The sequence below is a fragment of the Papaver somniferum genome, chromosome 2 (genome assembly GCF_003573695.1).
Source record: "Papaver somniferum cultivar HN1 chromosome 2, ASM357369v1, whole genome shotgun sequence".
Classification (NCBI taxonomy): domain Eukaryota; kingdom Viridiplantae; phylum Streptophyta; class Magnoliopsida; order Ranunculales; family Papaveraceae; genus Papaver; species Papaver somniferum.
Window position 1 is genome coordinate 40,311,525 of NC_039359.1, and position 27,678 is coordinate 40,339,202.

The 27,678-nt window shown below is 40.9% G+C and overlaps 1 protein-coding gene across 1 annotated transcript; it reads right to left on the reverse strand.

Annotated features, from left to right (window-relative positions):
- Nucleotides 1-17,262: 17,262 nt before the first annotated feature.
- Nucleotides 17,263-18,207, reverse strand: LOC113350869. The gene is made up of 2 exons (XM_026594974.1): nucleotides 17,675-18,207; nucleotides 17,263-17,536 (listed from the first exon to the last, which is right to left on the reverse strand). The coding sequence occupies exons 1-2, from the start codon at nucleotides 18,205-18,207 to the stop codon at nucleotides 17,263-17,265; spliced, it is 807 nt and encodes a 268-aa protein (XP_026450759.1).
- Nucleotides 18,208-27,678: the final 9,471 nt, after the last annotated feature.

Below are 27,678 nucleotides of genomic sequence, written 5' to 3' on the forward strand. Positions count from 1 at the left end.
AGGCTTCCCCTGCAGTTTTAGCTGAGCATCCTCTATTGAGGGACCCCTCTTCGACTAAGAGAAAATACGCCAGCCCGGACGCGGACAGTCCCCGAGCGAAGGTCTAAAAGCCGTGCAGATGGTTTCCAGTCGGATTCGACAACTCTTCCGACTTTCGTTTCTTCTAATATACGAGTACGTATGATTTTATCCCTGATTTTAGTTGGGTTGCGTATATCCTCGTCTCTTTTCTGAGCGTCTGTCTTTGTGGCTTGCCCAGGGTCTCAGCAGCGTGAACGCCTTTACCAAACTTGCAAGTAGTCAGAAGACAACATTTCTTGAGACGGAGGGTGGAGATGCTGAACCTATCCGTGGTGAAAAGGAACGCGAGAAGGATGAAATTTCGGAGTCTAGTGACGGCGAGAATAGTTCTTCCAACAGCAGTGTTGAATCTTCTTCTAGTTAGTCTGAAAGCAATCAGTGAGTCTCCTACACGTTTTTCTTATTCCTTGTATCTCTTCTTTTTGGAAACATATAATCTGTAATATCATAGGGGAAGCCGTTTCTGAAATGGACCTGAGACGGAGACTTGTGGAGACACATCTTTGTCTCCAATCGTGGAAGCCGCACCTGGTGACCTTGGAACAAAGGTTGCTCGAGATGAAGGTGTTGTTGCGACTCAGACAATGAAGAGTACTCCAGTGACCGCTGATGCAATTGTAGTTAGGAATTCTTTTCCGGTCGTTGATTCAGTCGCGGGCGCCACCTTCACTCCTCCATACCTGGTTCCTTATCCGGATCACGTGTTGATCGGGGGCTTTAGTGTGCCAGAAAAGTATGCGGCACTATACACTAGGATATGGGAAAGCTACGGACATATCGCCACGACCAAGAGAATTACTAGCCGACTCGCGTTGGTTAAGCGTGTGGAGGAAGCTTTGTCTTCAATTGACGACATGTGCAACGTGACTGGTCATACTGTTTCTGAGGATGTAATCTCGAGATGGAAGTTCCATCGTGACATGTACGTAGACTTCTAGTTCAATGCTCCTTGGTTCGTTGAAGGCTTCTCCGAGGTTGAAAAGCTGCTGGCCGAGACAGTCGAAGGTCCTTCTGTGGAAGTGGTCAAACAGCAGGAAGCGGAAGTCGAGAAGTTGTCCAGAAAGTTGAAGCTGAAACGGGAGACACTCCAAAGCACGAAGGAGGCTTTCTCTAAGAAGAGCAAGCCATTGTTGAAAAACTTTCTTTGAATTCATTTCTGTCTTCTGAATTTCTTTACATAGGTTTTTTTTTTTTGAAAGGCAAATGAAACGCCTAGTTTATGGTTTTGGTTTGAATTGAAAGATAACTGTTATCTATGAGGGTTTTGTATTATTCTTTTTGAATGAATTGTTTTAGAATATTGTTACTATTGCAAGTGACGCAAACATCCCAGGAAAACCATGGAACCGTGAGTGTTTCGTGTCTGTAGAGAGCATGGGATGAAACATAACATGCCTATATATTTTATCATTCACGTGAAAAATGGAAGTAGTAAACCATGTATTTTGTCTAGGCAAGACTTACTCGGTTTTTCGGGATCTCTTGACAAGAAATGAACCTTCCGGGTGTAAGTACGAGTTTTGTGGGAAGCACCGCCGTGATTGTGGAAAGTCCCCAGTCGTCCCTGAGTCACCTGATAACCGAGTCGTCGATCCCTGGTGGATCGTTTTCTTCTACCAAATTGGAAGTCCCCAATCACCTCTTGTCGTGTCATGACTGGTAACTGAGTCGCCTATCCCTGAGCGGATCGTTTGCTTCTACCACCTTGATGTCCGGGTTGAAGTATGAGATTGGGAGTTGGAAATCGATATTTTAACCGAGAGATTAATCTCCCACTGTGGTCGCCAATTGTTTGAGGGTGAAAAAAGTTTCTGCTGGTTTCGGTATTTTCGTGTGTTGTGGGTGAGAAACGAGTCTAAACCCTAAACAATGTACTTCAAGGGAGTACTTTAGATTCGAGAGATCAATCTGTACAAATCCGGCCTAAACCAATAAATGGCCGTTCTAGACTTGCTTAGGTCACAAAATGAAGGAGAAGGGTTGGTTTTGGGGAGGGAAGCGAAGAGAGTGTTGAGACCAGAATAGTTGATTCTGGAAGAATAATTGTTTGACTTGTATTAGAAAGTGAAAGCTAACAGATGGGAAAGCTAACAAGTGATTTCTTAGTGTTGTATGTGCCTGACCAAAACTTGTTGTTCAGTGGTAATAGGTAAGTCCTATTTATACAAGTCCAAGTGAAACATACTCTGGTCTCGTAAGAAATATAAACGAATGAGTAAATGGGAGGAGGTGGTAACCGATAACGTCTGGAATTGATGTTCCATAATGAAGGAAAGCGTTTCATCATTGCTCCCTGTATTTACTAACCGCCTCATTCTTATGACACTGCCTTGTAACGGGCGTAGTGTACGCCGCACGCTGTAAACCGCCAAACCAATACCCAAATGAGAATCCCCCAGTTTGCGACATGTGTTGATGTCTCGAGTGTTTTTGTAGAAAACGTGTAGCATGTTTCTGATGTTTGGAAAGTTGAGCTTAGGAGACTTGCCGGCTCGGTGGTGACCCTCGACGGTCGAGATTTGCATCTTAAGAGGAAGGACAGCCGTTGATTATTACAACCCTTCGTTTGGTAGCCAGCGGCATGAAAGCATGGATGGCATGCCTTTAACATGGGTAGGCGTGTCCAAGCTCGGATTTTGGCATAGTTTAGGCGCGGCCAAGAACTAGGGTTTTTTCATAGTTTGGGCGCGGCCAAAATTAGGGCTTGGCGTTAGGCCAAAGGTTGCCATGCATTAGCTGGTGACCTTGGACGACTAAGATATGTATCTTAGATGGAAGGGTGGCCGTTGATTGTCGCAACCCTTCGGTTTGGTAGCCAACGACGTGGAAGAAAAGCTGGCATGGTTTTGGCACAGCGGTGCGGCTCGCATGGTTGGCATGACTTAGCGCGGAGATGTGGTTGGCATGCCATTGGCACATGTGGAGCGCTGGCATGGTTTTGGCAAAGCGGTGCGGTTCGCATGGTTGGCATGCCTTGGTGCGGAGATGTGGCTGGCATTCCATTGACACATGTGGAGAGCTGGCATGGTTGGTATGCTTTGGGCGCGGAGATGTGGCGCGGCATGCCATTGGCACATGCGACATGTTTGGCATGCCTTGGCGCGGAAAGGTTGCATGGTATGTCATTCGCACATGTGACATGGTTGGCATGTCTTGGCATGGAGATGCGGCTGACACGTCATGCCATGGGAACATGTGGCGTGGTTGGCATGCCTTGGCACGGAAAGGTTGTACGGCATGCCATTAGCACATGTGGCGCGGATGGCATGGTTGACATGTCTTGGCGCGACGATTTTGGATGGTTGAGATATGCATCTTAGATGGAAGGGTGGCCATTGATTGTTGAAACCCTTCGTTTTGGAAACCGTGAATGAAAGGCCGGCATGGTTTAGGCGTGGCCAAGCTAGGATGTTGGCATAGTTTAGGCGCGGACAAAACTAAGGTTTTGGCATAGTTTGGGCGCGGCCAAAAGTAGAACTTGGCGTTGGGCCAAAGGTTACCACGTGTTAGTTGGCGACCTTGGAGGGCTAAGATCTGCATTTCAGATGGAAGGGTGGCCGTAGATTGTTGCAACCCTTTGTTTTGGCAGCCGTGAAGGAAAGGCCGACATGGTTTATTAGGGTTTTGTCATAGTTTAGGCGTGGCCAAAAACTAGGGTTTTGGCATAGTTTGGGAGAGACCAAAATTAGGGTTTGGCGTTGGGCCAAAGGTTACCACGCGTTAGCTGGAGACCTTGGAAGGCTAAGATCTGCATCTCAGATGGAAGGGTGGTCATCGATTATTGCAACCCTTTGTTTTGGCAGTCGTGAAGGAAAGGCCGGCATGGTTTAGGCGTGGCCAAGCTAGGGTTTTGGCATAGTTTAGGCGCGGCAAAAAACTAGGGTTTTGGCATAGTTTAGGCGCGGCAAAAAACTAGGGTTTTGGCATAGTTTGGGCGTGGCTAAAATTAGGGCTTGGCGTTGGGCCAAAGATTACCACGTGTTAGATAGCGACCTTGGACGGCTAAGATCTTCATCTCATGTGGAAAGGTGGTCGTTGATTGTTGAAACCCTTCGTTTTGGCAGCCTGAGTTATGCATGTAAAGTTGGGACGGCTGGCATGGTCGGCATGCCTCGGCGAGGAGATGCGGCTGGAAAGGCATGCCATTGGCACATGTGGTGCGGTTGGCATGGTTGGCATGCCTCGGCGCGGAGATGTGGCTGGCACGACATGCCATTGGCACATTGGTGCGGCTGGCATGGTTGGCATGCCTTGGCGCGGAGACGTGGCTAGCATGGTTTACCATTGGGATGGTGGTGCGACTGGCATGGTTGGAATACCATGGCACGGAGATGTGGCTGGCACGGCATGCCATTAGAACATGTGGTGCGACTGGCATGGTTGGCATGCCTTGGCGCGGAGACGCGGCTGACATGGTTTGCCATCGGCACGGTGGTGCGGCTGGCATGGTCGGCATGCCTTGGTGCGAAGACGTGGCTGGCATGGTTTTCCATTGGCACGGTGGTACGGCTATGATGGTTGGCATGCCTTGGCGCGGAGACGTGGCTTGCATGGTTTTCCATTGATACGGTAGTATGAGAATTAGGGTTTGGTATATACGAAGATGATATCGGTCAATACTTAAGGTTCTGCCGTGGAACATGACACATATATGTATATTAAAAAAGGTACCCTGGTAATACTTACGTAGGCATGCTGATTGATTCAATAAATGCGCTAGTGGTCGTAGTGACGTCATGTCAGATGTACGGTTTTACGATTTTAATCCTAAGATAAAAACCACCATCACACAAGGATTCTGGTCTGACCATCCAATAGTTGGTTTACTTGCAGTTGAAGGTTTGCAAACTCGACCTTTGAATCATTCTGAAAACGGGTTAAATCCTTGATAGAATCATCAATCCAGGATTTATGATCCTTTCTTTCAAGCGTCTTCTTTAGAACCAGCTCTTGAATTGACTCACGTCCTTGAACGTCTTCTTCCATATCAAGATGCACAATCTCTTGAGATTTTGCTGAGTTCTCCATATAATTTTTGTTAGAGATGGAAAAACACAATATAAAGTAATATATGTGTGTGTAAACAGGAGAAGAAAACTCTTGTTTTGGAAACCCTATGAACTCAAAATAGGAGGACGCGAACGTTTGTGGACCAAACACAAAAAGGAAAAAACTTAAACAGAAAAAATATACAACATACTTGAGTAATTCTCAATTATTATCCTTGCACCTCTCAAGTTAGGAACAAGGAATATAATACCTGGAATCAGGTGGTAGAGTGAGAATTAATCCCACTATGATAATTGAGAATTGAGTTGTACATGTCATCTGACAGCTTGATCCTTGTGTTCTTCACCTTTCTTCGGTTGACATTCATCTCAGAAGAAAAAGACACAGCTTGATAAACATATCCGTCAGAAGGCTTTCTCTGAGGACTAAATCTAGGACCTCTTGATACTGGTTCAAGAGGATCAGGATGGAGAGGGATCCATTTTCTAGACTTAGATTTACCTGAAACAGCCTTATAAACACAGGGAATGCTTTTATCAGCGACACAAGAATTTATACCACTAGACTGCACTTGAGCCCTGTGATGATTTCTAGGAAAGAGATTATATTTATAAGGTTTTTGGTATTATGTGGGAATGAAATTCTCTGCAGTAGTTGATCGACTATTTATTCCATTGACAGTGGAAAGAAGCAAATTATGAAGTTTAGAAATTTGTTTCTGTAAAGACCCTCAAGCTCGTCAACGCTATTAGAATAGTCATGAGACATCTTAGCCGATAATAACTCGATTAAATTAACACGAACGTTAATTAATAGGAATTAATCTAACAACGATCTAGATACGAAATTAGTAATGTCGATAGATCTCGAAAAGTTAGGCGAAATGGACTACTCGAACGTGTCATTCGGACACTGGATGAAGAAGATATCACCGGATGAGTATGAAGGGAAGATTAGTCATCTTATGGACAAACCTCGTTGGTCTTATCGAACCAAATCGAGTAGATAACTCATAATTTCTCTTCTTCTTCATTCTTATTTTCTCTTTCTTCTTCTCTTATTTATTCTTCTTCTGCTGCTCCTCTGTTTTCCATCTAAGAGTGATTGTGAGGATCGATTCGAGAGATATTACCGAGGAAGCTGTTTAGGCGACGAAGGAGATGCTGTTGCCGTTAATAATGGTGGAGAAGAATTAAGGATTTTTAGGGTTCCGATTCACAGAGGGAGAAGTAGAATTAGGGTTTCTGAAGTTAGGGTTCATGAAGAACTGATGATGAGATCGAGTTGATAACAGATGAAGAAGTAGTGGGTTGTTGTCTGATTGTTGTTTTATGATGTTTCAATGGAGAATCGAAGAATTAAGGTTTTGTTTTAATTAGGGTTTCTCTGAGTTCAATTCTGAAATGATTTCAAAGATGATGATTGAGAAAAATAGTAGATGGGTTTTGTTGAAGTGAAGAATTAGGTTTTTGTTTGTGTTCGAATTAGAGAAGTTCAGATTTGGGAATTGAATTAAGGTTTGGTCAAGAACAGATGGTGATGAAGATCGATGGGTTGCTGAAGTGAATCAATTGCTTGAGCTGAACTGTTTTTGAGGTAATTTATCTTAATTGAAGTAGTTTGAGTTGAATTGTTTTGATTTCAAAGTTTGTATGATTGTGAATTGAACTGAGATTAATGAGGGTATGGATTTGGAGTGAACTGGTGTTTTTTTGAGTTAAGGGAAAGAACAATAATTGATGTTGGAGTTGTAATTAGTGTAATTGGTAAACACCGGTCTATTATTGCAGGTGTTAGTACTGAACTGAAGATAATTGAATTGGTGATTTAGGGATTGAGATTGAGGCAGGTGGTATGTGATATAGTTGAGTGTTACTCAGCTAATAGTGGTGATAAGTATTATGTGTTGTAGTGGAAAATGTTGTTGTTAGTGAGGACATGAATGAAACTGAGATATACTTTAGAGGAATGCTTTGGAGTTGCAATGGATATCAGTGGTTGTTAGAGACGTATTGTTGGTGGCTGGTGTTGTTTGTTTTGGCTCTAAAGTGTGCATAACAGGTGATGGCAGTTGAAGATGGTTGAATTGGTAGTGCTGATGAGTTATCCTGGAAGTGAACTGTAATGGGTGTAGGTGAGGATTGTGTTAGATATGAGTAGGCGTTGTGATGAATGTTGTGTTTTTGCTGGAGTTGAGATGTTGTTGGATATAGCCAGTGATATCAGATTGATTGGCAGTATATTGAGGGACATGAACTGAGTTTGGTAGTGGTGCTGTAATGAAGCCACGGGGTTAGTGATGAACAAGTTGTTTGGGATGTTGTATGGAATGGGTTAAAGTGATAACGATGCTGTTGTTGAATGAGAGTTAGATGAATGTGATGAAGTTGAGATGGTAGTATGTAGAAAGAGTGAAAGCTTGGAACTGCAATTGCAAATAAGCTATATTTGTATTTGTAAATGAACTATTTAGTTATTTGAGATAATTATGATAAAAAGGTAGGAATGTAATCTGATAAGTAGGAAATTAAGATGTAAGAACCTTTGGCATGTTCTTTAGTTCAGGCCTGAAGTGTTAGTTGTCTGACTGAACAGATTCAGTCTGATTTAGTCTTCTTTTCTATGTGACTCAGATCATCTGACTGAGTCGAGTTAACCTTGTAACCTGAGTTGAATCGGGTTGACTCATACTTGACCATTTGACCAGGACCTTGACTTGACTTGGACGTTGACTATTAGTTGACCTGCGACCGTTAGTTTAACCGTTAGGTGACCTAGAAGGGCCAGGCCTTGGTAAGGACATGGTTTGTTGGGCTTGGGCTTATAGTTGGTTTCTATTTTGATGTGTTGGACCATGGTGGTCTGAATTAGCCTTTGGTGCCTTCTACAAGTTGTAGATATTCTTAAGTCTTATCTAATAGACGATAGACATAATCTAATTGAATTAGTAAGCCATTAGATATGCAAGAGATGGGTAATGAAGATGTGTAGAACCTTAAATGGGCTTAGAACAATTAAATTAGTTCACTTAGCCTATAACTGGAGAATTGTATGAGATTATGTTATGAGCCTTGTGTGAGCCTTTTGGCTAGATTCTTAGACTTCTTGTGTGATTAACAGTTAGTCTATATTAACGACGATCGATTCAAAGGATGAACCAGTGGATCGTGGATCTCGAGGTAGGAGTGGCTTGTCATCAAAAGAGGTGGGAATACTTTAACTCTTTTGAAACCATTGTTTGTTTCTTTTACAAAAGTTTATGTTTAACAAACTCATGCATTGTCAGTTTGTGTATTTCATGCATTGTTTAGTTTGTATTATGATTGTTCTGTTGACTCTTTGAATCTTTCCACAATTTGGAAAGGACATGTAATGTGTTGTGGTCAATATGAATTGTTATGGGGAATAAGAAATTCCACGTGTGGTATATAGGATACGCTCCTTCACATTTATACACAGAGCTTTTATGATATATTAGTCGACAGTTTGCAAGTTCGGAATTGTCGATATCAATACTTACAGTTAGGTGTGGATTTGCGAGTTCGGAATTGCACAACCATAGTATACATTGTTTGAATAAGGAGTTTGTCCATATACATGTTTGTTTGTTACAGTGATTTAGTCACTTTGATGTTTGGGAAAACATGAATTGTTTTCCAAATCTTGCTCATGATTTCTTTAAAGTTAAATGTTATTCCTGTTGGGTACCCCTTTCTAGGGATGATGTTCTCACCCTTTCCCACTTTCAGTTTCAGAGACAGATCAGAGTTGCGCAACGAAAGATCGAGGAGTTGACTCCGTAAATTAGTTAACTTCTGCTATGTATATTATGTTGTTTATTATATCTGCAAACCAAATGATTATTGTATATGTATCATTTGAGAGGAGTTCTTGTATATATAATTCTGAGCGGGGCTAGTTTTGGGTTAAGTTTTGTAGCAGATTTCTTAATTAAATGTTTAAGTAAATGATTCAGATTTTTAGTGCCTCTGTATTTAGTTAATCTATTGGATTAGTCAGCTGCTAGCTTAGGGGGCGCTACAGTTTTCTCCTGGAAAAACAATGGATAGCATAGTGATTCTTTTTCCCACAGAATGTACAGGTTCGTGGAGGAGAAGCAATAATTGGCACCTGTTTTAACTTCATATCCATATGAGAAGATTGTAAGTTATGTAAAATTTGCTAGACACAATCTTCTTCTGGAGAACATTTCGTCATGTACTATATTTCATGAGAATTAGTTTGTACAGAGGAATTTCTCCTTAAGACAGGGTTTTCCTTTTCCAAGGATCTGCACTGTTCTTGGGCTAGAATAAGAGATGCCCTTAGTTTCTCTTTTTCGACACGAAATCTGTTAAGGTCTGATAAATGTGTCTCGATCAAACGTTTTTCTCTAATTGAGTATTCCTTAACAATATCCTCAAGAACACTAATCTTTTCACGCTGTAGAGTAGTTTCTTGGAGAAGTTTTTCAATATTCTTGGAGAATGACTCAATTATGTTATAGAGTTCACGCTCACGATCAAGAGACTTTTCAAATTCATCAATAAGCTGATCATGATCCTGGAAATCAATAATCTCAGTAGAAGTTTTTGAAATTCTCATCGGAGAGAAAGATGTCAACACATGGGACAACCTTATTACCTCGGGATTCGGAAGAATCAGCTAAGGAGTAATCCTTTGAGGTATTCCCAAGATATTTGGCATATTTAAAAGATTTAGAAGACATCTTGGTATGTGTGTGTGTCAGAGATTTTGTTCTCAGACTCAGATTTCCACAAACACAGACTTGTAAGTTCTTGGACGTGTTTTCCTGCTCTGATACCAATTGAAAAAGCGGGAGTACAACAACCACACCCAATATTTCTCTTAGCAATCTGTATGTACAAACTCCAATATACTTTCTAGAGAGTCAACTAGACAGTCAGACTCAATCTAGATAAAAAGTATATCAAAGAGTTTATATCTTAATCTCTCGATTTGATATATACTCAAGCAAATATAAATCTGCGAGTCTTTATCAAATACTAGCGAGATAACTTGGATGGTACCAAACACAAATATCCAAGTGTCAATCAATTTAAATCAACAACCAAAATATCGGATATTCTAATTGATTGAACAACGCACAACCTGTGATATTTTCAATTATATAACAAAATATAATGCGGAATAGAAATAACACAGACACCGGAATTTTGTTAAAGAGGAAACCGCAAATGCAGAAAAACCCCAAGACCTAGTCCAGATTGAACACACACTGTATTAAGCCGCTACAGACACTAGCCTACTACAAACTAACTTCGGATTTGACTGTAGTTGAACCCCAACAATTCTCACACTGATCCAAGGTACAGTTATGCTCATGTGTCTCTGATCCCAGCAGGATGATACGCACTTGATTCCCTTAGATGATCTCACCCACAACTAAGAGTTGCTACGACCCGAAGTCGAAGACTTGAATAAACAAATCTGTATCACACAGAAAAGTCTATAATGATAGATAAATCTGTCTCCCACAGATATACCTACAAGTTTTGTTCCGTCTTTTGATAAATCAAGGTGAAGAGGAACCAATTGATAACCCGAACTTAAATTCCCGAAGAACATCCTAGTATTATCAATCACCTCACAATAATCTTAATCGACGCGGCGAAAGAAGATATTGTGGAATCGCAAACGATGAGACGAAGATGTTTGTGACTACTTTTATATCTTGCTTATCGGAAATATCAATCTCAAGCAAATACTTACGATTGCACTCGTACGATAGAATATGCAAGATCAGATCACACAACTACGAGAAAGTAGTATCGGTCTGGCTTCACAATTCCAATGAAGTCTTTAAGTTGTTAACCTGGTTTAAAAGAAAAAACCAAAGGTTAAAGGAGAATCGACTCTAGATTACACAACTAGTATCACACGTAAGGTGTGGGGAATAGGTTTACAGTTGCTAGAGTTCTCCCTTATATAGTCTTTCAAATCAGGGTTTGCAATCAATGTTAGCTTGGTAACAAAGCATCCAATATTCACCGTTAGATGAAAACCTGATTAGATTCAAGCTAATATCTTTCAACCATTAGATTGAAAACCTAGCTTGTTACACACAAATGAAATGCACGTTTCTAGGTTTGTATAACCGTACCCAAACATGTACATTTGTTTGTTCAACAATAGTTAACCAAATGGTTAGCCATATAAGCATTTTCATATCAACCATATTCTTCTTCACCATAACTAGTTCAAGTGACTCAAATGAACTAGTTAGCGAGTCGTTCAATTGAAAGGAAATCTTATGTAACTACACAAGACACAATCAAAGAAAAAACGATTTGATTCACTCTAATCGGTTTATGAACTTTATAGCCACAATTTTCAATTAGCATTCCTTAGTTTATATAAACATGAGTTCACAAACAATCGTCTTTAGATATAACCTAAATCAAGTTCGCGGACTTAAGTTCCCGGAAGGAGTTCTCAAACTCCAGCAAATTTTCTCGGGTCGAGAACTTCTGCCAGTTCGCGGACTGGGTTCGCGGACCGAGTTCACGTACTTAGTTCACGGCTCTTGTTCCGGTTCTCTTGATCAACAAAGTTCGCAAGCTTCGGTTCAAGGAATAAGGACTTATACATATATGTGTTTCCACAAAAATGCTTATATCCATCATTGGTTATATAATCTAAACTCTCATTTCAATCATTCAAACATTCTCAGAGGACGTTATACAGTTGTTATTCACAAACCATTTTTCGTCAGAGCAATTTTCAAAGTGATTGAAACATAACATGACTTTCGTCACTAGGTAAAGATGAACTTGGATGAAGCGAAAGCTTACCAACACATATTTTGAGAAATAGATATGCGAGTTAAACTCGGCTCGAAATACCAAATGTGTATAATCAAAGTCTACATAGGAAAACGACTTTTATCTCAAGATAGGAGATAGAGTAGACAGACTTTTGAGTGATAGATAAGTTCAAGTCTCCACATACCTTTTTGTCAATGAAGTTCTACCAGTTCCTTGAGTAGTTCTTCGTCTTGTATGATGATCCACCATGGAGTTCTTGATCTCAACTACACTTTTTATCCTAGTCCGAGACTTAGCTATAGTAGACTAGAAATCAAGACTTATAGTTTTGATCATTAACATTGACAAACATGCTTGAGATAGCAACCATGAGAGTTCGACCGAGAAATGCACTAACACATAGTTCTTGATCTTCTGAGATGTTTACATTACGTAGACTATGGGAAAATTAGTAGTCACAGTTTGGCGCTAGAAGGTTTTTCTCAACAGCTTGAGTCTTTATATTCCGTCATTTATTTCAACTTACGCATCTTATTTAATGAAGATATTTGTGTTCAGCAGCGATGAATCTCACTCTCTAGTGATTTGTTCATCCATTGTTTTCGCAAGTTCTTGGAGTTCATAGCCTCTAGAAACTCACAATCTTACATATCTACAAAACTTTTTCCAAAAATGTACTTACAAAACGTCAAAACTTTTGTTTTGTACTAAACAACCTTTTCCGACAAAGTATCCTTCAGATCTGAGTACCTCTGAGCACTGAAGAATCTCAGCGAAGATTTAAGGAAGCAAAAATCTTTTTAAGAATTTAATACCCCATCTTTCAAAAAGATCTGGTACCCTTTTTTAATTGTTTTCAACGTTTAAGGTTGTTTTTTTTCCAAGGGTGTCATAAGAAATTTAATACATGTCTTTCCAGACGTCATTTCAGTCATTTTTCTGGAAAAGCTGCTCATCCGTCTTCTGTGTCAGAGCATTAAGTGTTATTTTTGACGAAGGCTCCCAAGTAGCAAATTTTGTCGTTTTTTCTGTATTCGCAGGATAGCAAAAGCCGAAGGCATGCAGAAACCAAGTGATGTACCAACAAGCTCACGATCAGCAGTTACAAGAGGAAGATCTCAAAAGCCATCTCAAGAAAACCAAAGAACAGAAGCAGAGGACGCGCAAAGTGAAATAGCAATAAGAACAGTCGCTAACAAGCCACCTATTCCTGCTGAAGGGATGGGGAAAACATCAGAAGCACAACCACTTTACGGTATGTCGTCGCCGGAGAATCTTAATTCAACAAAGCCACCTGCGGCCAACGTAGGGTTACCCAGAACCTCAGCTCCTACGGGACGGGGGTTGGGAAACTTAACTCCGATCCAGATAGATACTGACTCTCCGATCATAGAAGAAGGAGTGGATAATTCTGAGGATCCGGCCGACAACACTTCTCAGGGTGGTGGAATCCACAATGAAGACCACATAGCAGTGCAAGTAGCAGCTTTGCTACTCCATAACAAGGAGCACGAGGATGCAATGCACGTGATGGCCCAAGAGAACCAGAACCTGAAAGATATTTTGGATGTACATATCGACGGTTCCCAAACTCAACCTCCGTTAAAAAGGCGTGAAAACGGAGCTATCTCAGGAAGACGAAGGGTGGATCTTAACCCGCCAATGTCTAACCCACCAGGGGGAGCCAGGAGAACGTATCATGATCCAAACGAAATGGATCCAACTTACAATTCCTCTCAGTCTTACTATGATGATACATTCTCAAGAGATACTCACAATGTGAACATGGTCATGGAGAAAATGGAGAAATGAGAAAGGAGATACAAGGATTGAAAACCGGTCACGCAGGAGCAAGGCTAGTGGTCGGTTGTCAGCCGACGCAAAAATAATTTAAGTTCTTTCACTTCACAATTATAAATAATAGTATAGTTATAAGAAAAGATTCGTTCCACAGGGAGATATGGGTTGTTATTCGTATTTGAAACTTAAGTAACCTGGGGGGATTTTTGATTTGAGTCTAAAATAATTAAACTAATAATAATAGAAAAGAATGAATAAAGAGAATCAATAAGTTGAGAATACTGGTTAAGGTTTCATCATCAATCATAATACATGCACTTCGACTAATAACTGGTATTGTCACTCAATCATCCATTATCAAGAGTCCTAAAGTACCCTATCGAGAGCATACTCCGGTAAATTCCTTATATCATCACATACCATAATGATGAATATGTGAATACTTTTCATCGAACAACCTAATGCAACGTGCTATTAGGTTTAATCCTCCAAGAGCCTTAAGTTCTATGAATTAGATTAATCCATGCAATAGAAATACTACGAGTAAACTATTTAACATAGGTCAAGCTTCTACTTGAAATCACACAAAGGTTTTGAATACAATTGGTAATCACAATATGCTACTTATGACAAGGTTCATCAACAATTACGTATCTCAAAACCCTAATCTAGCAATAGATATGCGTTCATGGTCATTTAGTATCACTCCTAAACAAACAATCATACATGGGGATAATAAATCGTAGAACAAGACAATAATGATTTGAATGGGATAACAAAACCAATATATTAATTTAGTGATATGTTTATAATATCCGACTACATCCTTAACCAATATGGAGTGTTTATCTACTCATGGATGTAGAAACATCCATGATATACATATAAGAAAAGTTTAGAGATGTCGTTACGATTGAAACCGCTCCAAAACCCTAGTTTTTGATGTTTCTTCTCTCCAAGCTTACAATTTCGTAACCTAATGATGTGATATCATTTTACATAACCTTATACCTTTTTATAGGTTTACATTGCTTGGCCTTCACGTATTTAGTTGGGTTCAAGAACCCGACCCAAAATAACAAAATAACGTTCCCAAACGTGCCCTTAGGAATTCCAAGGAGTTTATACACATTTTCCACTTGCTAAGTTTGTGAACCCAGTCCGAAAACTTCAAATTCCAGCAGAAATTTTTGGAATTAAAGTATGAAACCCGTCCGCGAACTTTACTGTCTTCGGTATTTGATAAAAACTGTTTTGGTCACAACTTCTTCATCCGAACTCGGAATGACATCATTCTTTTTGAATTATTTTTATCTTTCAATTATCTTCATGATGGTGATGAGAAATACTTAATTTGAATGAGTTAATATTGGTCTTTGGTCTGAGTCTTGATTTTAAGCGTTTTACTCCTTTTCGTCGCACTTCTTCCACTTCCCTTGGACTTGGGCACTTGGAATACTTATCTTCCTAACTCTATTCAGCACTTTGTAGCTCCTTTTTGGATGATTCACTAATAGATACAAACAAGAGAAAACAAGAGTAATAATACGAAAATATGCAAGAATAATATCTTAAACAAGTATGGAATGGACACTAAAATCATATGAATTATGCACTTATCGAATTCCCCCACACTTAGCTTTTGCTAGTCCTCGAGCAAAATAAATAAAACTAATCCTAAATACAACAACTCCATGTCGTGAGGATACGGTTACTCTTAGCATGAATAACATGCCTTTAAACCCCTAGGTGTCCCTAGTGGAGGAGTTATAGTCTCGTGAGGGATTAAAAGAGGTATACCCACAAAACCTACTACAATTTCTCGTCTTGGAAGAACCACTAAGTATAGACACAAAGAAAAAGCTAAATAATTAGCTTGTATATGTTCTTTAGTTGCAAACATCCCACATACATTCCAATCCGCACACATAAGCAATTACTTAGGTATGTCATTCATCTTGATTGCAAAATTTTACTAAGATAGTCATTGTACTTGTTGCAACGTATGTCACAACACTCGCATACTAAAATCACATGGATAAATAAGATAATGGAAATATAAAAGTGAAGTATGCAAATGTTGAATTAAATGAAAGATGTTACCCACAATACCTGTATGAATGTTGTCAAAGGATATTTATTTATAGCGCAATAGTTGAGAGAAACACCCATTTAACTCGACCACATGATTAGATACTCTAAGCGCATGTTCCTTTTCAGCAAGTATGTGATAGTTGCCTTGGATCCTGCATTCCACGCTTGCTTAGGCGATGGAGACAGGGACAACGTTTCACACATACTGATATCTAAGCGTCAAGAACCTCATCAATAGTCTTTTTGACTTGCTATATAATGATGATATGGTTTTTATTTTTATCGACTACATGATTAGATACTCTAAGAGCATGTTCCTTTTCAACAAATACGTGATAGTTGCCTTGGATCTTGCGTTCCACGCTTTCTTAGGCGACGGAGACAGGGACAACGTTTCACACGTATTGCTATCCAAGTGTCGATAAATGAAGAGGAGCCTTATATATATATATATATTAACTTCATCTCACTCTTTGTGAGTGTAATAAAATTGTCTTGTGGGGCTTTTATATAAACTCAACCAATGATTACCTTGCTACAACATCCACGACAGTATCAGGATCCCACCAAATCACTTTAGAGAAACATATAACTGCAAAAATAAAAAGAAAGTGATTCAGTAATAATTAATTACGAGGATGACTCTTTAAAATGACTACCATAGATGAGTTTCGCATTCAATTATGAACATATATATTTAAGGATTTTAGAACGATAAAGTGGAACTCAATCTACAGCTGTAAGAATTGTTTCAACCTTAAAAGGTTTAGTGTGTCATCCTAAATAACTCATAATTAACTCCAAAAGATGAAGTCTCAAGAATGCAAGAAATCAAAGAGTATTATTTATCATGTGTATATGCAAATAGTATGATACTAAATGCTCCCCCACACTTAAACTCAACATTGTCCTCAATGTTCAAAATCGAAAATTCTGATTTCTGACATAACAGCCCTGAAAAACTCGAAAACTGTACCAATGGGTAGGGAACTAGGAAAAACATCCTAAAAGAAAATTGTTCGGCTACGTCTTTTCTATAACGTGTCAAAAGGGCACAGTTTTTTGACATGCAATCTGAAAAAGTTCTGTATAAATACCGAAACTCAAATGTCCAGGCCTATCGCTCCAACTTAACAGACTCCGAATTCAGATTTTATTTTTGGAAAAGAAAGGTATGTCTGTCCTGTTTAAAAGTTGGGGTAAACCACTCATATCAGACTCTGTATGAAGTCTCGAGAGCTATTTTCGTAACAAGTGCGCAGTCAAATTTTTTTTGACGAAAATAGTTTCGTTACAACTTTCATTATGGATATAGGACTTTGTAAAATCTAAGATGGGAATGCAAGATATGATATGAAAAACCTAAAAACTAAAAACAAAATGGATAGAGATACAAAACCGATGGGTTGCCTCCCGTTAGCGCTTGGTTTAACGCTGTCAGCCCGACTGTAGACTCTTTGACTACTCCTTAGCCTGCATCTACGACATTAGCATGAACATCCGAATGAACATCGCTAGGACACCGCATTGCTCCAAAAATATCGAAGCGAATCTTTTCATCATCAAATTCCATATTCAAAGTTCCTTTGTCAACATCAATAACGGTTTTGGTCGTTTTCATGAAAGGCCTCCCCAATAAAGGCGGTATAGATGCATCCAACCCGCTATCCATTTCCAATACAACGAAATAAGCTAGAAATACGAGTTGATTCACCTTCACAAGCACATCTTCAATAATACCTCTAGGGTAAACATTAGAACGACCAGCTAGTTCAAGAACAATACGGGTTTCTTAAAAAGGACCCAACTTCAAAGACTCATAAATAGATGCGGGCATAACATTAACCGATGCTCCTAAATTAAGCATGGCTTTTCCAAACCTTTTATTATTAATCCCAACAGGTATATTGAAACTACTGGGATCCTTGCATTTATGTAGGAGTTTCTTTTGGAGGATAGCAGAAACGTTCTTCCCCACATTCATCACCTCATTATCGGTTAGTCGTTTCTTCTTGGTGCGTAGGTCTTTCAAAACTCTTGCGTACTTAGGAACCTGCCTAATTGCATCTATCAGCGGGATATTCACATGAATCTTTTTGAGTACATCTAAAATCCCTTTGTCTTGTTCCATATTTTTGTTAGAGAACCTTCCAGGAAACGCTAAAGGAGGAACATAAGTTGAAACAAGAGGTTTAGAGTTTGTTTTAGGTACCTCATTGGTTTGGGAAGAGTCAGTAGTCTCTTTCTCCAAAACCGTCCCCTTGGGGTTTTTGCTTTTCACAACAGCTTCTGGTTGCACAGTTCGTGTACCACTTCTCAATGTCACAGCATTAATAGTTTCTCTAGGATTAATAGGTTGAGAAGGGTGTTTACCACTATTCTGCGTCTCCAAAAGGTTCAATCTACCTTCCATGGTTCTCATTTATGTCTGCAACTCCTTGATTGCTCCATCAGTCGTTTGCTGATTTTTTTTGCACTATTGTGGTTATATTCTTTATCATAGCAAGCATCTCTGATGATTCTGAGTTCTGCGCTGGTTGTGGTTGTTGTTGGAAACCACTAGGGAGATTAAAAACCAGCCCTGGAGCTGCTGCTTGCTTGTTTTCATAACTGAAGTTGGGATGATCTCTCCATCCTGGATTGTAAATGTAAGAGTAGGGATCATACTGTTGTCTCTGCTGATTCGGGAATACTGCATTGACTTGTTCAGCTTCTTCCTCATAAGAAGGAATGATTACAGAGGCCATTTGTTGTATCATCTTCTCCATATTACTAATCCTATGTTCTAAGTGCGGTGAAAAAGTGTTGATGGTGGTTTTCCGAATATGGCTAAAATTGTAAAACCCTGTATTTAATGCGCTGACTCCCTGCAAGGGTTTAAAGCCACTTGAGAAGTGATGAGTGCAAAAAAACTCTTCACTCATTGAGCAATTCAATATGTATGGAATTCATTCAGAATGGTGCAACAATCTCGAATATACTATGAATTTTCCTAGTATCATTATCCATTTAATGCATTGTGCGCCTGGTATTTTTCCATGCTATGTTCTCAGCCGAACTCTTCATACTGACATGACATGACGATCAATGCTCACTATCAGCAGAGTAGCATGAATCTCCCGAAGTGCTAGTATTGGGATCTGCGCAAAAATACTCATACAGGCTACATTTCTCTGACAAAGAGATCAACGCGTTCACACACTTTTAATTAAAGTTAGCGTGATTGAACACATATTTATACTTAAAGAAAATCTAGACTGTCAATATCAGTCTCAAAAAACAATCACGTCCACACGAATTGGCCGCGCAGTTTAACAAGCATAGCTTACTCCTAGTAAAACTAGGCAATCACCATAGCAATCACCGGCAAGCCCACTAGTCCTCTAATTGATCGAATTCCATGTTTCCCATTCACAAGCATTTCTAACGCTGACCCAAACACGGGTATTTGTGCTGCGTAAAAACAAAGCTCGAACGAGCTAGACTGTTCAAAAAAATCTTAGAAGCATCACGAACGTCCAACTTTGACAGCCTGGTTAGACGGCTTGGACATTCCTACGAACAGTTAAGGAAGCGCAAGCATGATCATCAATGGGCCCACTAGTTCCCTAGTCGATCGACTTGCATGCGGCAAACCTATAGAGTGCTCAACCGCTTACCCCAAGCATGGGCGTTCACCCTGCATAAAATAGCTCAAACGAATTGAGACCGGCAAAGACGGTCTCAAAACGCATCACGTCCGTCCAACTTAGTCGGTCTAGTTGGACGGCCTAGATCGCATCTCGAGCAATCAAAGAAGTTCTGGCATGTCCACCAGCGACCCAGCTACACCCATGGTTGATCAACTTGCTCACGGCAAGCCGAGAATGTATAGAATCGTTCACCCAAAGTAGGGTGAACGCGATGCTTTAGAAACCCTAAATTACATTTGCGGCAACACACTACTGCCGCAAGTCGATCACAACCATCCAACTTCGCCAGCCGAATTGAGTGGCTTAGATTTAATTTTAGGTGACCCAGAGTATGTCAGCGTGCTCGCTGGCAACCCACCTTTGTACATGGTCGATCGACCTACTCAAACTCAAACGCAACACCTCGAATCGCTTGCTCAAAAGGGAGTTGGTCGATCGGCCTCTAAACCCTAAAAATCGCGTCAGCGGCATTGAACAACTGCCGCAAATCAATCACGACCATCCAACTTCGCCATCTTATTCGGATGGTGTAGATTTATTCTCAGAAAATTTACAAAGTGGCATTGTGAACACCGACCATCACTCCTCCATAGGGAGTGATCGACCGGATGGTAGTTTTCCTATAATACACTCGAATGATCACCCAAAGTGGTCGACCCCGCTATCCTTTTAAGACGCTTATCCGCGACTTATTTAATCAGGCTCTAAAACAATGATGCTTCATACACACCAATTATATTGAGCTGCTTAAATGTGATGCTTCACGTGCATCAAATACATACGATATTTTATGTCGACCTCATAAACAACTTAGTTGTTTCAACTAATAGCATCATGTGTTATTCTCCGCGGCAAGTCCCACGACTTGACCCACTTACTCGAGACATCAAACGTGTCACAAACTGGGGGATGCTCACTGGGGTATTGTTCTGGCGGTTTATAGCATGCGGCGTGCAACGCACCCATTACGAGAAAGTGTTAAGAAAAGACAAACGGTCGGTAGTAATGATATTAGTGGGTGAAAGAGTGACCAATTTTCCCTCATAGTGGAAACATGACGATCACCACCACCTACACAACCCCACTACTCCATTACTCAATATCCTCCACTTCCTACGAGATCAGAGTTTTGCGATCAATGAATTGTATAAATAGGCTTTCAGCCTATATCAACAACAACACGAACAACACAAGTGTTGTCAACACTGTATCCAGAAAAACACCCATAACTGATAGCTTACACTATGCAAGCCAGTTCGACATTCTGATACAAGTCATAAACAACCAACACCTTCATAATCTCAAACACCTTCTTCGCTTCCCTCCCTAAGATCAACCCTTCTCCTTCATCTTGTGACCTAATTGAATATGGAACGACCATTTCTTGTTTTAGGACAGAGTCTTACAGATTGATCTCTCGAATCTAAAATTACTCCCAGGCAGTGCAATGTTTAGGTTTTGGATTCGTTTCTCATCAACATACCCAAGTTTACCAAAAATAGCAGAATCATTTTTTACCCATAAACAATTGGCGACCACAATGGGAGGTTGATCTCTCGGCTGCAGAAAATTGATTTGAATCTTCCTAAATTGAGAACGGGTATATCGTATATCTAAACTCAGTCATTAACCTTATTTCATTCCAATCACCAATCTCAATTTTTGCTCTGTGATGTATCCATGCCAGTTGAATTCTCCGAAAATCACAAGATCAGAATCCAATCACTATGAAAGACATGGCCAGGATATTAGAAGATGTTCTCGCGAATCAAGCTAACATCGCCAAGTAGCATGACGAGATGCTTCATATTCTAAGGAATGTAAACCGATTATAGTAGGAATCGTCAAGCGTCTACCCAGCTAATGCCATCAACGATGCAGACATCATACATGAGTAGAAAGGAAATAATCTACAAGATTCAACCAACAACAAGGAGCTGAAACAGTTTCACGGGGAAACGACTCGCCAAGAGAGTCATGGTACCAGCGAGATAAAAGATAAGCACCCATCTTACGAAGATTTGTTAAAAAAATATGTATCAAACATCATACATGAGCAGAAAGGAAACAATCCACAAGATTAAACCAACAGCAAGGAGCTGAAACAGTTTCACAGGGAAACGACTCGCCAAGAGAGTCATGGTACCAGCGAGATAAAAGATAAGCACCCAGCTTACGAATATTTGTTAAAAAATATGTATCAAGAGACCCTCGCAGAAGTCCGGGGGGTTATTCAACAATGCACATCCTCAACTGCTCATACTCTCTGCCAGAAGCACCCAAAGAAGAAGAAATCAACCAAAGTCTTCAATAAAACAATGATTGCACTAATGAACGGTGCTTAGTTCCACCACCTCATAGTGCTACTGTTAAGGATGCAGAGTACTTGAGAAAAGTTATGCGTCTACAAGATCGCCGAGCTAAACGGTTTGCGTTTGCGTCAACATATGCTCGCGTCTCTACTCTGCCTTTGAAACGAGCTTCGTACCAAAGTCCACGGAAGTTCTCACGACGGCAGCCGTTAACGCAAGAAAAACCAGATCTGGAATACCCGCACTTCCCATTTCCAACAAGGAATATTCTGGAATTACTAGAAGTTTGGGTGCGAGACGGGGAAGTTCAATTACCTCTCGTATGGCGTCCTCCAAATGATCAAGAGATGATGGACCCGAGGTACTGCCACTGCCACATATTCATTCATCGTTATTCCAGTGAACGCAATAGCCTGAAGCATATTCTCCAAAGAAAGATTAACTCAGGATAGTTACCCCCTTTCTCTGAAGATTAACGTGCGCAGTTTCATCGAAGTGATCGAACCAACTACGGTTTTCTCGAGGCGCGCCATAACAACTTGGATTCGAAGCGATCACCCTTGGAGAATTCAAGTCTCGTTGAACCGAGATCTTGTGAACAAGTAAGTTTCGGTAAACAATTTACATTTTAAAAGCCTGGGGTCTTGACGCATGCATCCCACATCGAGGAAGGGAGTCAATGATGCAGTTGTTCTTAGACACCACATTATCTTCCTTTTACATGTTTCCCTTTTTATGCAACATTTGCAATTTTTACGAGATACTCAGAATGATAGTATTCAAAACCAAAATGCCGTCTTTCAGCCGATTCAAACATAATTCCTTTCAGAAAGTCATTCATAAAATCATCTCAAAAATAAACCAATTCAAAAATTCAATCACCTACTAGTTCAAAAACCAGAAAATCAAACTGTGAAAGGAATTCCTTACATTACTCAAGACACCTAAAATGGAAATATAAAAGAAAATGTGCAAGTATTCAAGGGAAGTCTTTCAGCAACAACTCATTCTTTTTGGAAAGAGCGCCTTTCATTTTGTGAAGAACAGCCTGCTTCAACTTCAATTCCAAGGATAGCCTCTCGATCTCCTCCTCTTGACGAGCAATGAATTCCATGGAGGGAACTTCTTTTGTTTAATCTTGCATCTTCTGGATTTTAGGAAACCCTTCATAGAACCAGGAAGCATTGAACATATCTCAGTGGAACTCCCAGTTTGAAACCACCTCCTCAGAAACAGTGCACCCAGTCACGCTGCTCATGACATGAATGGAGGATAAAGATTCTTCGACACGTCGGTCCAACAGGCAATACAACCTTCAACCTTCTATAAGCGGTTTCACTGAAGCAGCAAGAGAAAAACCACCGAGGTACAACATCCTGCGCGTCTAAAATCGCCCACTTCAACTCCAGTATCACATGCAAGACTGCCACAATGATAAAAAACGTCCAAGATATTTCATATCTGGCTCGACGACAACGAAATCTATGAGGGATGCTTTCAGAATTTCGTCTCCCATAGAAGAAGTAGTTGCGTCACCAAATGAGGTCACGCCTGAGACTTAAGAGGTACACACAGACTCTCCATGTCAAGAGCTTCATCATATTTGAAGAACATATTAGTTAAGTCATTCGCATGAGGATACTTCCCTACTCCTCAAAGACACGATCCAAAGATGATAAAGGAAAAGGAGCGTCGCTGGAGACTGCTTAGCACTACCCATCTCAAAGATGCTGAATTTGGAGAGACGCAAGCCCGCTGTCATTATGATTTCAAGATGCCCAAAGACGTAGACGTATTCGAGGTAGCAAGTGTATTGTTTAAATACCAGTGATATTCCTGGATGTCTATGAAATGCAACGTAGGCGCAAACACAGCCTCATGATCAGCAACTCGTACTACCCTCATCAACATTGGGTTCAAATCCAACTCTCTCCCAAATTATTTATTCAGAAACCCAGCGTGGAAACATCTATGAAGTTGAAAGCTCAGTAGATACTCGTGGTCAGGGGACTGTTTCCCTCCTTTCCGTCTCATAAGGAAACATCAAGGAAGCTATCGGTTCCATCATCAGCTTCTCTCTCTAATAACGAGACGGTCTCTATCATTATATGAAAACTTCCAAGATCGTGCAAGTAGCTACCACGCCTCTCCTTGACAGTCTCTTCTGATCACAGCTGCTGCCAAGAACCGTTGTTTCTCGTTGATTGATACCATCCAAAGCTTCACCATAGCAACAACCACTACGGACAGAGGTAAATCACGCTTGGGGACTGAGGCTCAGCATGAAATTCCTTCGCCGTCAGTAAAGGACTTCTTCAACACAAGAGAGACGGTCAATCAAGAAGCATGTAATTTGCAAGGGAAAATCAAATTGAAGAAGAAGTCGCTTCAACGTTCTCTCTCCAGAAGCCGCTTCAACGCACGCTCTATCCAGAAAAAGCCGCTTCAACGCTCTCTCTCCATAAGCCGCTTCAACACACGCTCTCTCCTGAAGAAGCCGCTTCAACGCTCTCTCTTGAAGCCGCTTCAACACTCTCTCCAGAAGAAGCCGCTTCAGCGCTCTCTCTCTAGAAGCCACTTCAACGCACGCTCTCTCCAAAAGAAGACGCTTCAACGCTTAACGCACGCTCTCTCCTGAAGAAGCCTCTTCAACGCATACTTTCTCTAGAAGAAGCCTCTTCAAATCTCTCTCTCGAAGCTGCTTCAGCACTCTCCCCCGAAGCCGCTTCAGCGCTCTCTTCAGAGGCTGAAGACACTCCAATCTTACCAGCAAATGCAATGGAAGTACGTCTTTCAAGAGAAAATAAGCTTGGGATAATTACATCTGGGGAATGCTAGGATGCCTTCACGTCCCTCAACCGGTTTATTTCTAATATCAGCATCATCACTGTTGAAGCTTTACGAGCCGCAGAAAATTCTCAACATGAAGACGTACATGTGCATTAAAGACTCCAAAAGTACAAATCGGAGATGGTTTCACGTATCCAGCCACGCCATCGAATATGAAGTGTAACTGGGGACTGCTCATCGCATCCAATTCCATACAACCATCCAAGATTCATAAGATGGTTCAAAGGATGTCGCTTAGAAAGAAGTCCTTGAAGACTTAATAGCAGCACGTCGGCAACATAACGCCTCTCAGATCGTTTACTTCACTCAAAGACTCAGGAAGATTTTGCCGATACAAGCATTTCACCATCGCAATCAGAAGGGAAACAATGAGCCTATGAGATAAAGGGTCAGAATGAATGCAATTCCATTCCAGTCAATGTTCAGGAGTTTAAAGAAGATTTTCGTTGCGACTCAGCAGTCCGGACTCCAAGCAACTTAATTCAAGGCCTCTCGCAATCGAGCGCAATGGAGTTTAGAAAATTTCGAAATCTACCTGGAGGCAATTGACGTATGATAGGAGGACGATCACTGCAAGCCTTGATACTTCGTTAAGCGTATCTTGCTCAAAGACCTAGTCGGCCTCTATCCTGGTAACATCTGTCTACCTTGACTCATAAGTTTTATATTTAACCGTCACCATCCATTGCTTACCCCGCAACAATGTCACTGTTACGTGCTAAGCAGGGGACTTAATGTTGATGGTGGTTTTTCGAATAAGGCTAAAATTGTAAAACCCTGTATTTAATGCGCTGACGCCCTGCAAGGGTATAAAGCCATTTAAGAAGTGATGAATGAAAAAAACCTCTTCACTCATTGAGAAATTCAATATATATGGAATTCATTCAGAATGGTGCAACAATCCCGAATATTCTATGAATTTTCCTAGTAGCATTATCCATTTAATGCATTGTGCGCCTGGTACTTTTCCATGATATGTTCTCAGCCGAACTCTCAATACTTACATGACATGACATGACGATCAATGCTCACTCTCAGCAGAGTAGCATGAATCTCCCGAAGTGCTAGTATTGGGATTTGCGCAAAAATACTCATACAGGCTACATCTCTCTGACAAAGAGATCAAAGCGTTCACACACATTTAATTAAAGTTAGCGTGACTGAACACATATTTATTCTTAAAGAAAATCTAGACTGTCAATATCAGTCTCAAAAAACAATCACGACCACATGAATTGGCCGAGCGGTTTAACAAGCATAGCTTAGTCCTAGTAGAACTAGGCAATCACCGTAGCAATCACCGGCGGTCCCACTAGTCCTCTAGTTGATCGAATTCCATGTTTCCCATTCACAAGCGTTTCAAACGCTGACCCAAACATGGGCATTTGCGCTGCGTAAAAACAAAGCTCGAACGAGCTAGACTGTTCAAAACAGTCTTAAAAGCATCACGAACGTCCAACTTTGCCATCCTGGTTGGACGGCTTGGATCCTCCTACGAATAGTTAAGGAAGCGCAAGCATGATCATAAGTGGGCCCAACAGTTCCCTAGTCGATCGACTTGCATGCGGAAAACCTATAGAGTGCTCAACCGCTTACCCCAAGCACGGGCGTTCACGCTGTGTAAAATAGCTCAAACGAATTGAGACCGGCAAAGATGGTCTCAAATCGCATCTTGGGCAATCAAAGAAGTGCTGGCATGTCCGCCGGCGACCCAGCTACACCCATGAATGATCAACTTGCTCACGACAAGCCGAGAACGTATAAAATCGTTCACCCAAAGTAGGGTGAACGCGCTGCTTAAGAAACCCTAAATTACGTTTGCGGCAACACACTACTGCCATAAATCGATCACAACCATCCAACTTCGCCATCCGAATTGAGTGTCTTAGATTTAATTTTAGGTGACCCAGAGTTTGTCAGTGTGCTCGATGGCAACCCACCTTTGTACATGGTCGATCGACCTAATCAAACCCAAACGCAACACCTCGAATCGCTTGCTCAAAAGGGAGTTGGTCGATCGGCCTCCAAACCCTAAAAATCGCGTCAACGGCATTGAACAACTGCCGCAAATCAATCATGACCATCCAACTTCGCCAGCTTATTCGGATGGTGTAGATTTATTCTCAGAAAATTTACAAAGTGGCATTGTGAACACCGGCCATCACTCCTCCACAGGGAGTGATCGACCAGACGGTAGTTTGCCCATAATACACTTGGACGGTCACCCAAAGTGGTCGACCCCGCTATCCTTTTAATACGCTTATCCGCGACTTATTCAATCAGGCTCTAAAACAATGATGCTTCATACACACCGATTAAATTGAGATGCTTAAATGCGATGCTTCACGTGCATCAAATACATACAATATTTTATGTCGGCCTCATAAACAACTTAGTTGTTTCACCTAATAGCATCATGTGCTATTATCCGCGGCAAGTCCCACGACTTGACCCACTTACTCGAGACATCAAACGTGTCACAGACTGGGGGATGCTCACTGGGCTATCGGTCTGGCGGTTTACAACGTGCGGCGTGCAACGCGCCCATTACGATAAAGTGTTAGGAAAATACGGACGGTCAGCAGTAAGTAGAGTAGTGGGTGGAAGAGTGACCAATTTTCCTTCATAGTGGAAACATGACGATCACCACCACCTACACAACCCCGCTACTCCATTACTCAATCTCCTCCACTTCCTACGAGACAGAGTTTTGCGCTCAATGACTTGTAAAAATAGGCTTTTCAGATTCTTTCGACAACAACACGAACAACACAAGTGTTGTCAACACAGTATCCAGAAAGACACCCAGAACTGATAACTTACATTATGCAAGCCAGTTCGACATTCTGATACAATTCATAAACAACCAACACCTTCATAATCTCAAACACCTTCTTCGCTTCCCTCCCTAAGATCAACCTTTCTCCTTCACCTTGTGACCGAATTGAATCTGGAACGGCCATTTCTTGGTTTAGGACAGAGTCTTACAGATTGATCTCTCGAATCTAAAAGTACTCCCGTGCAGTGCAT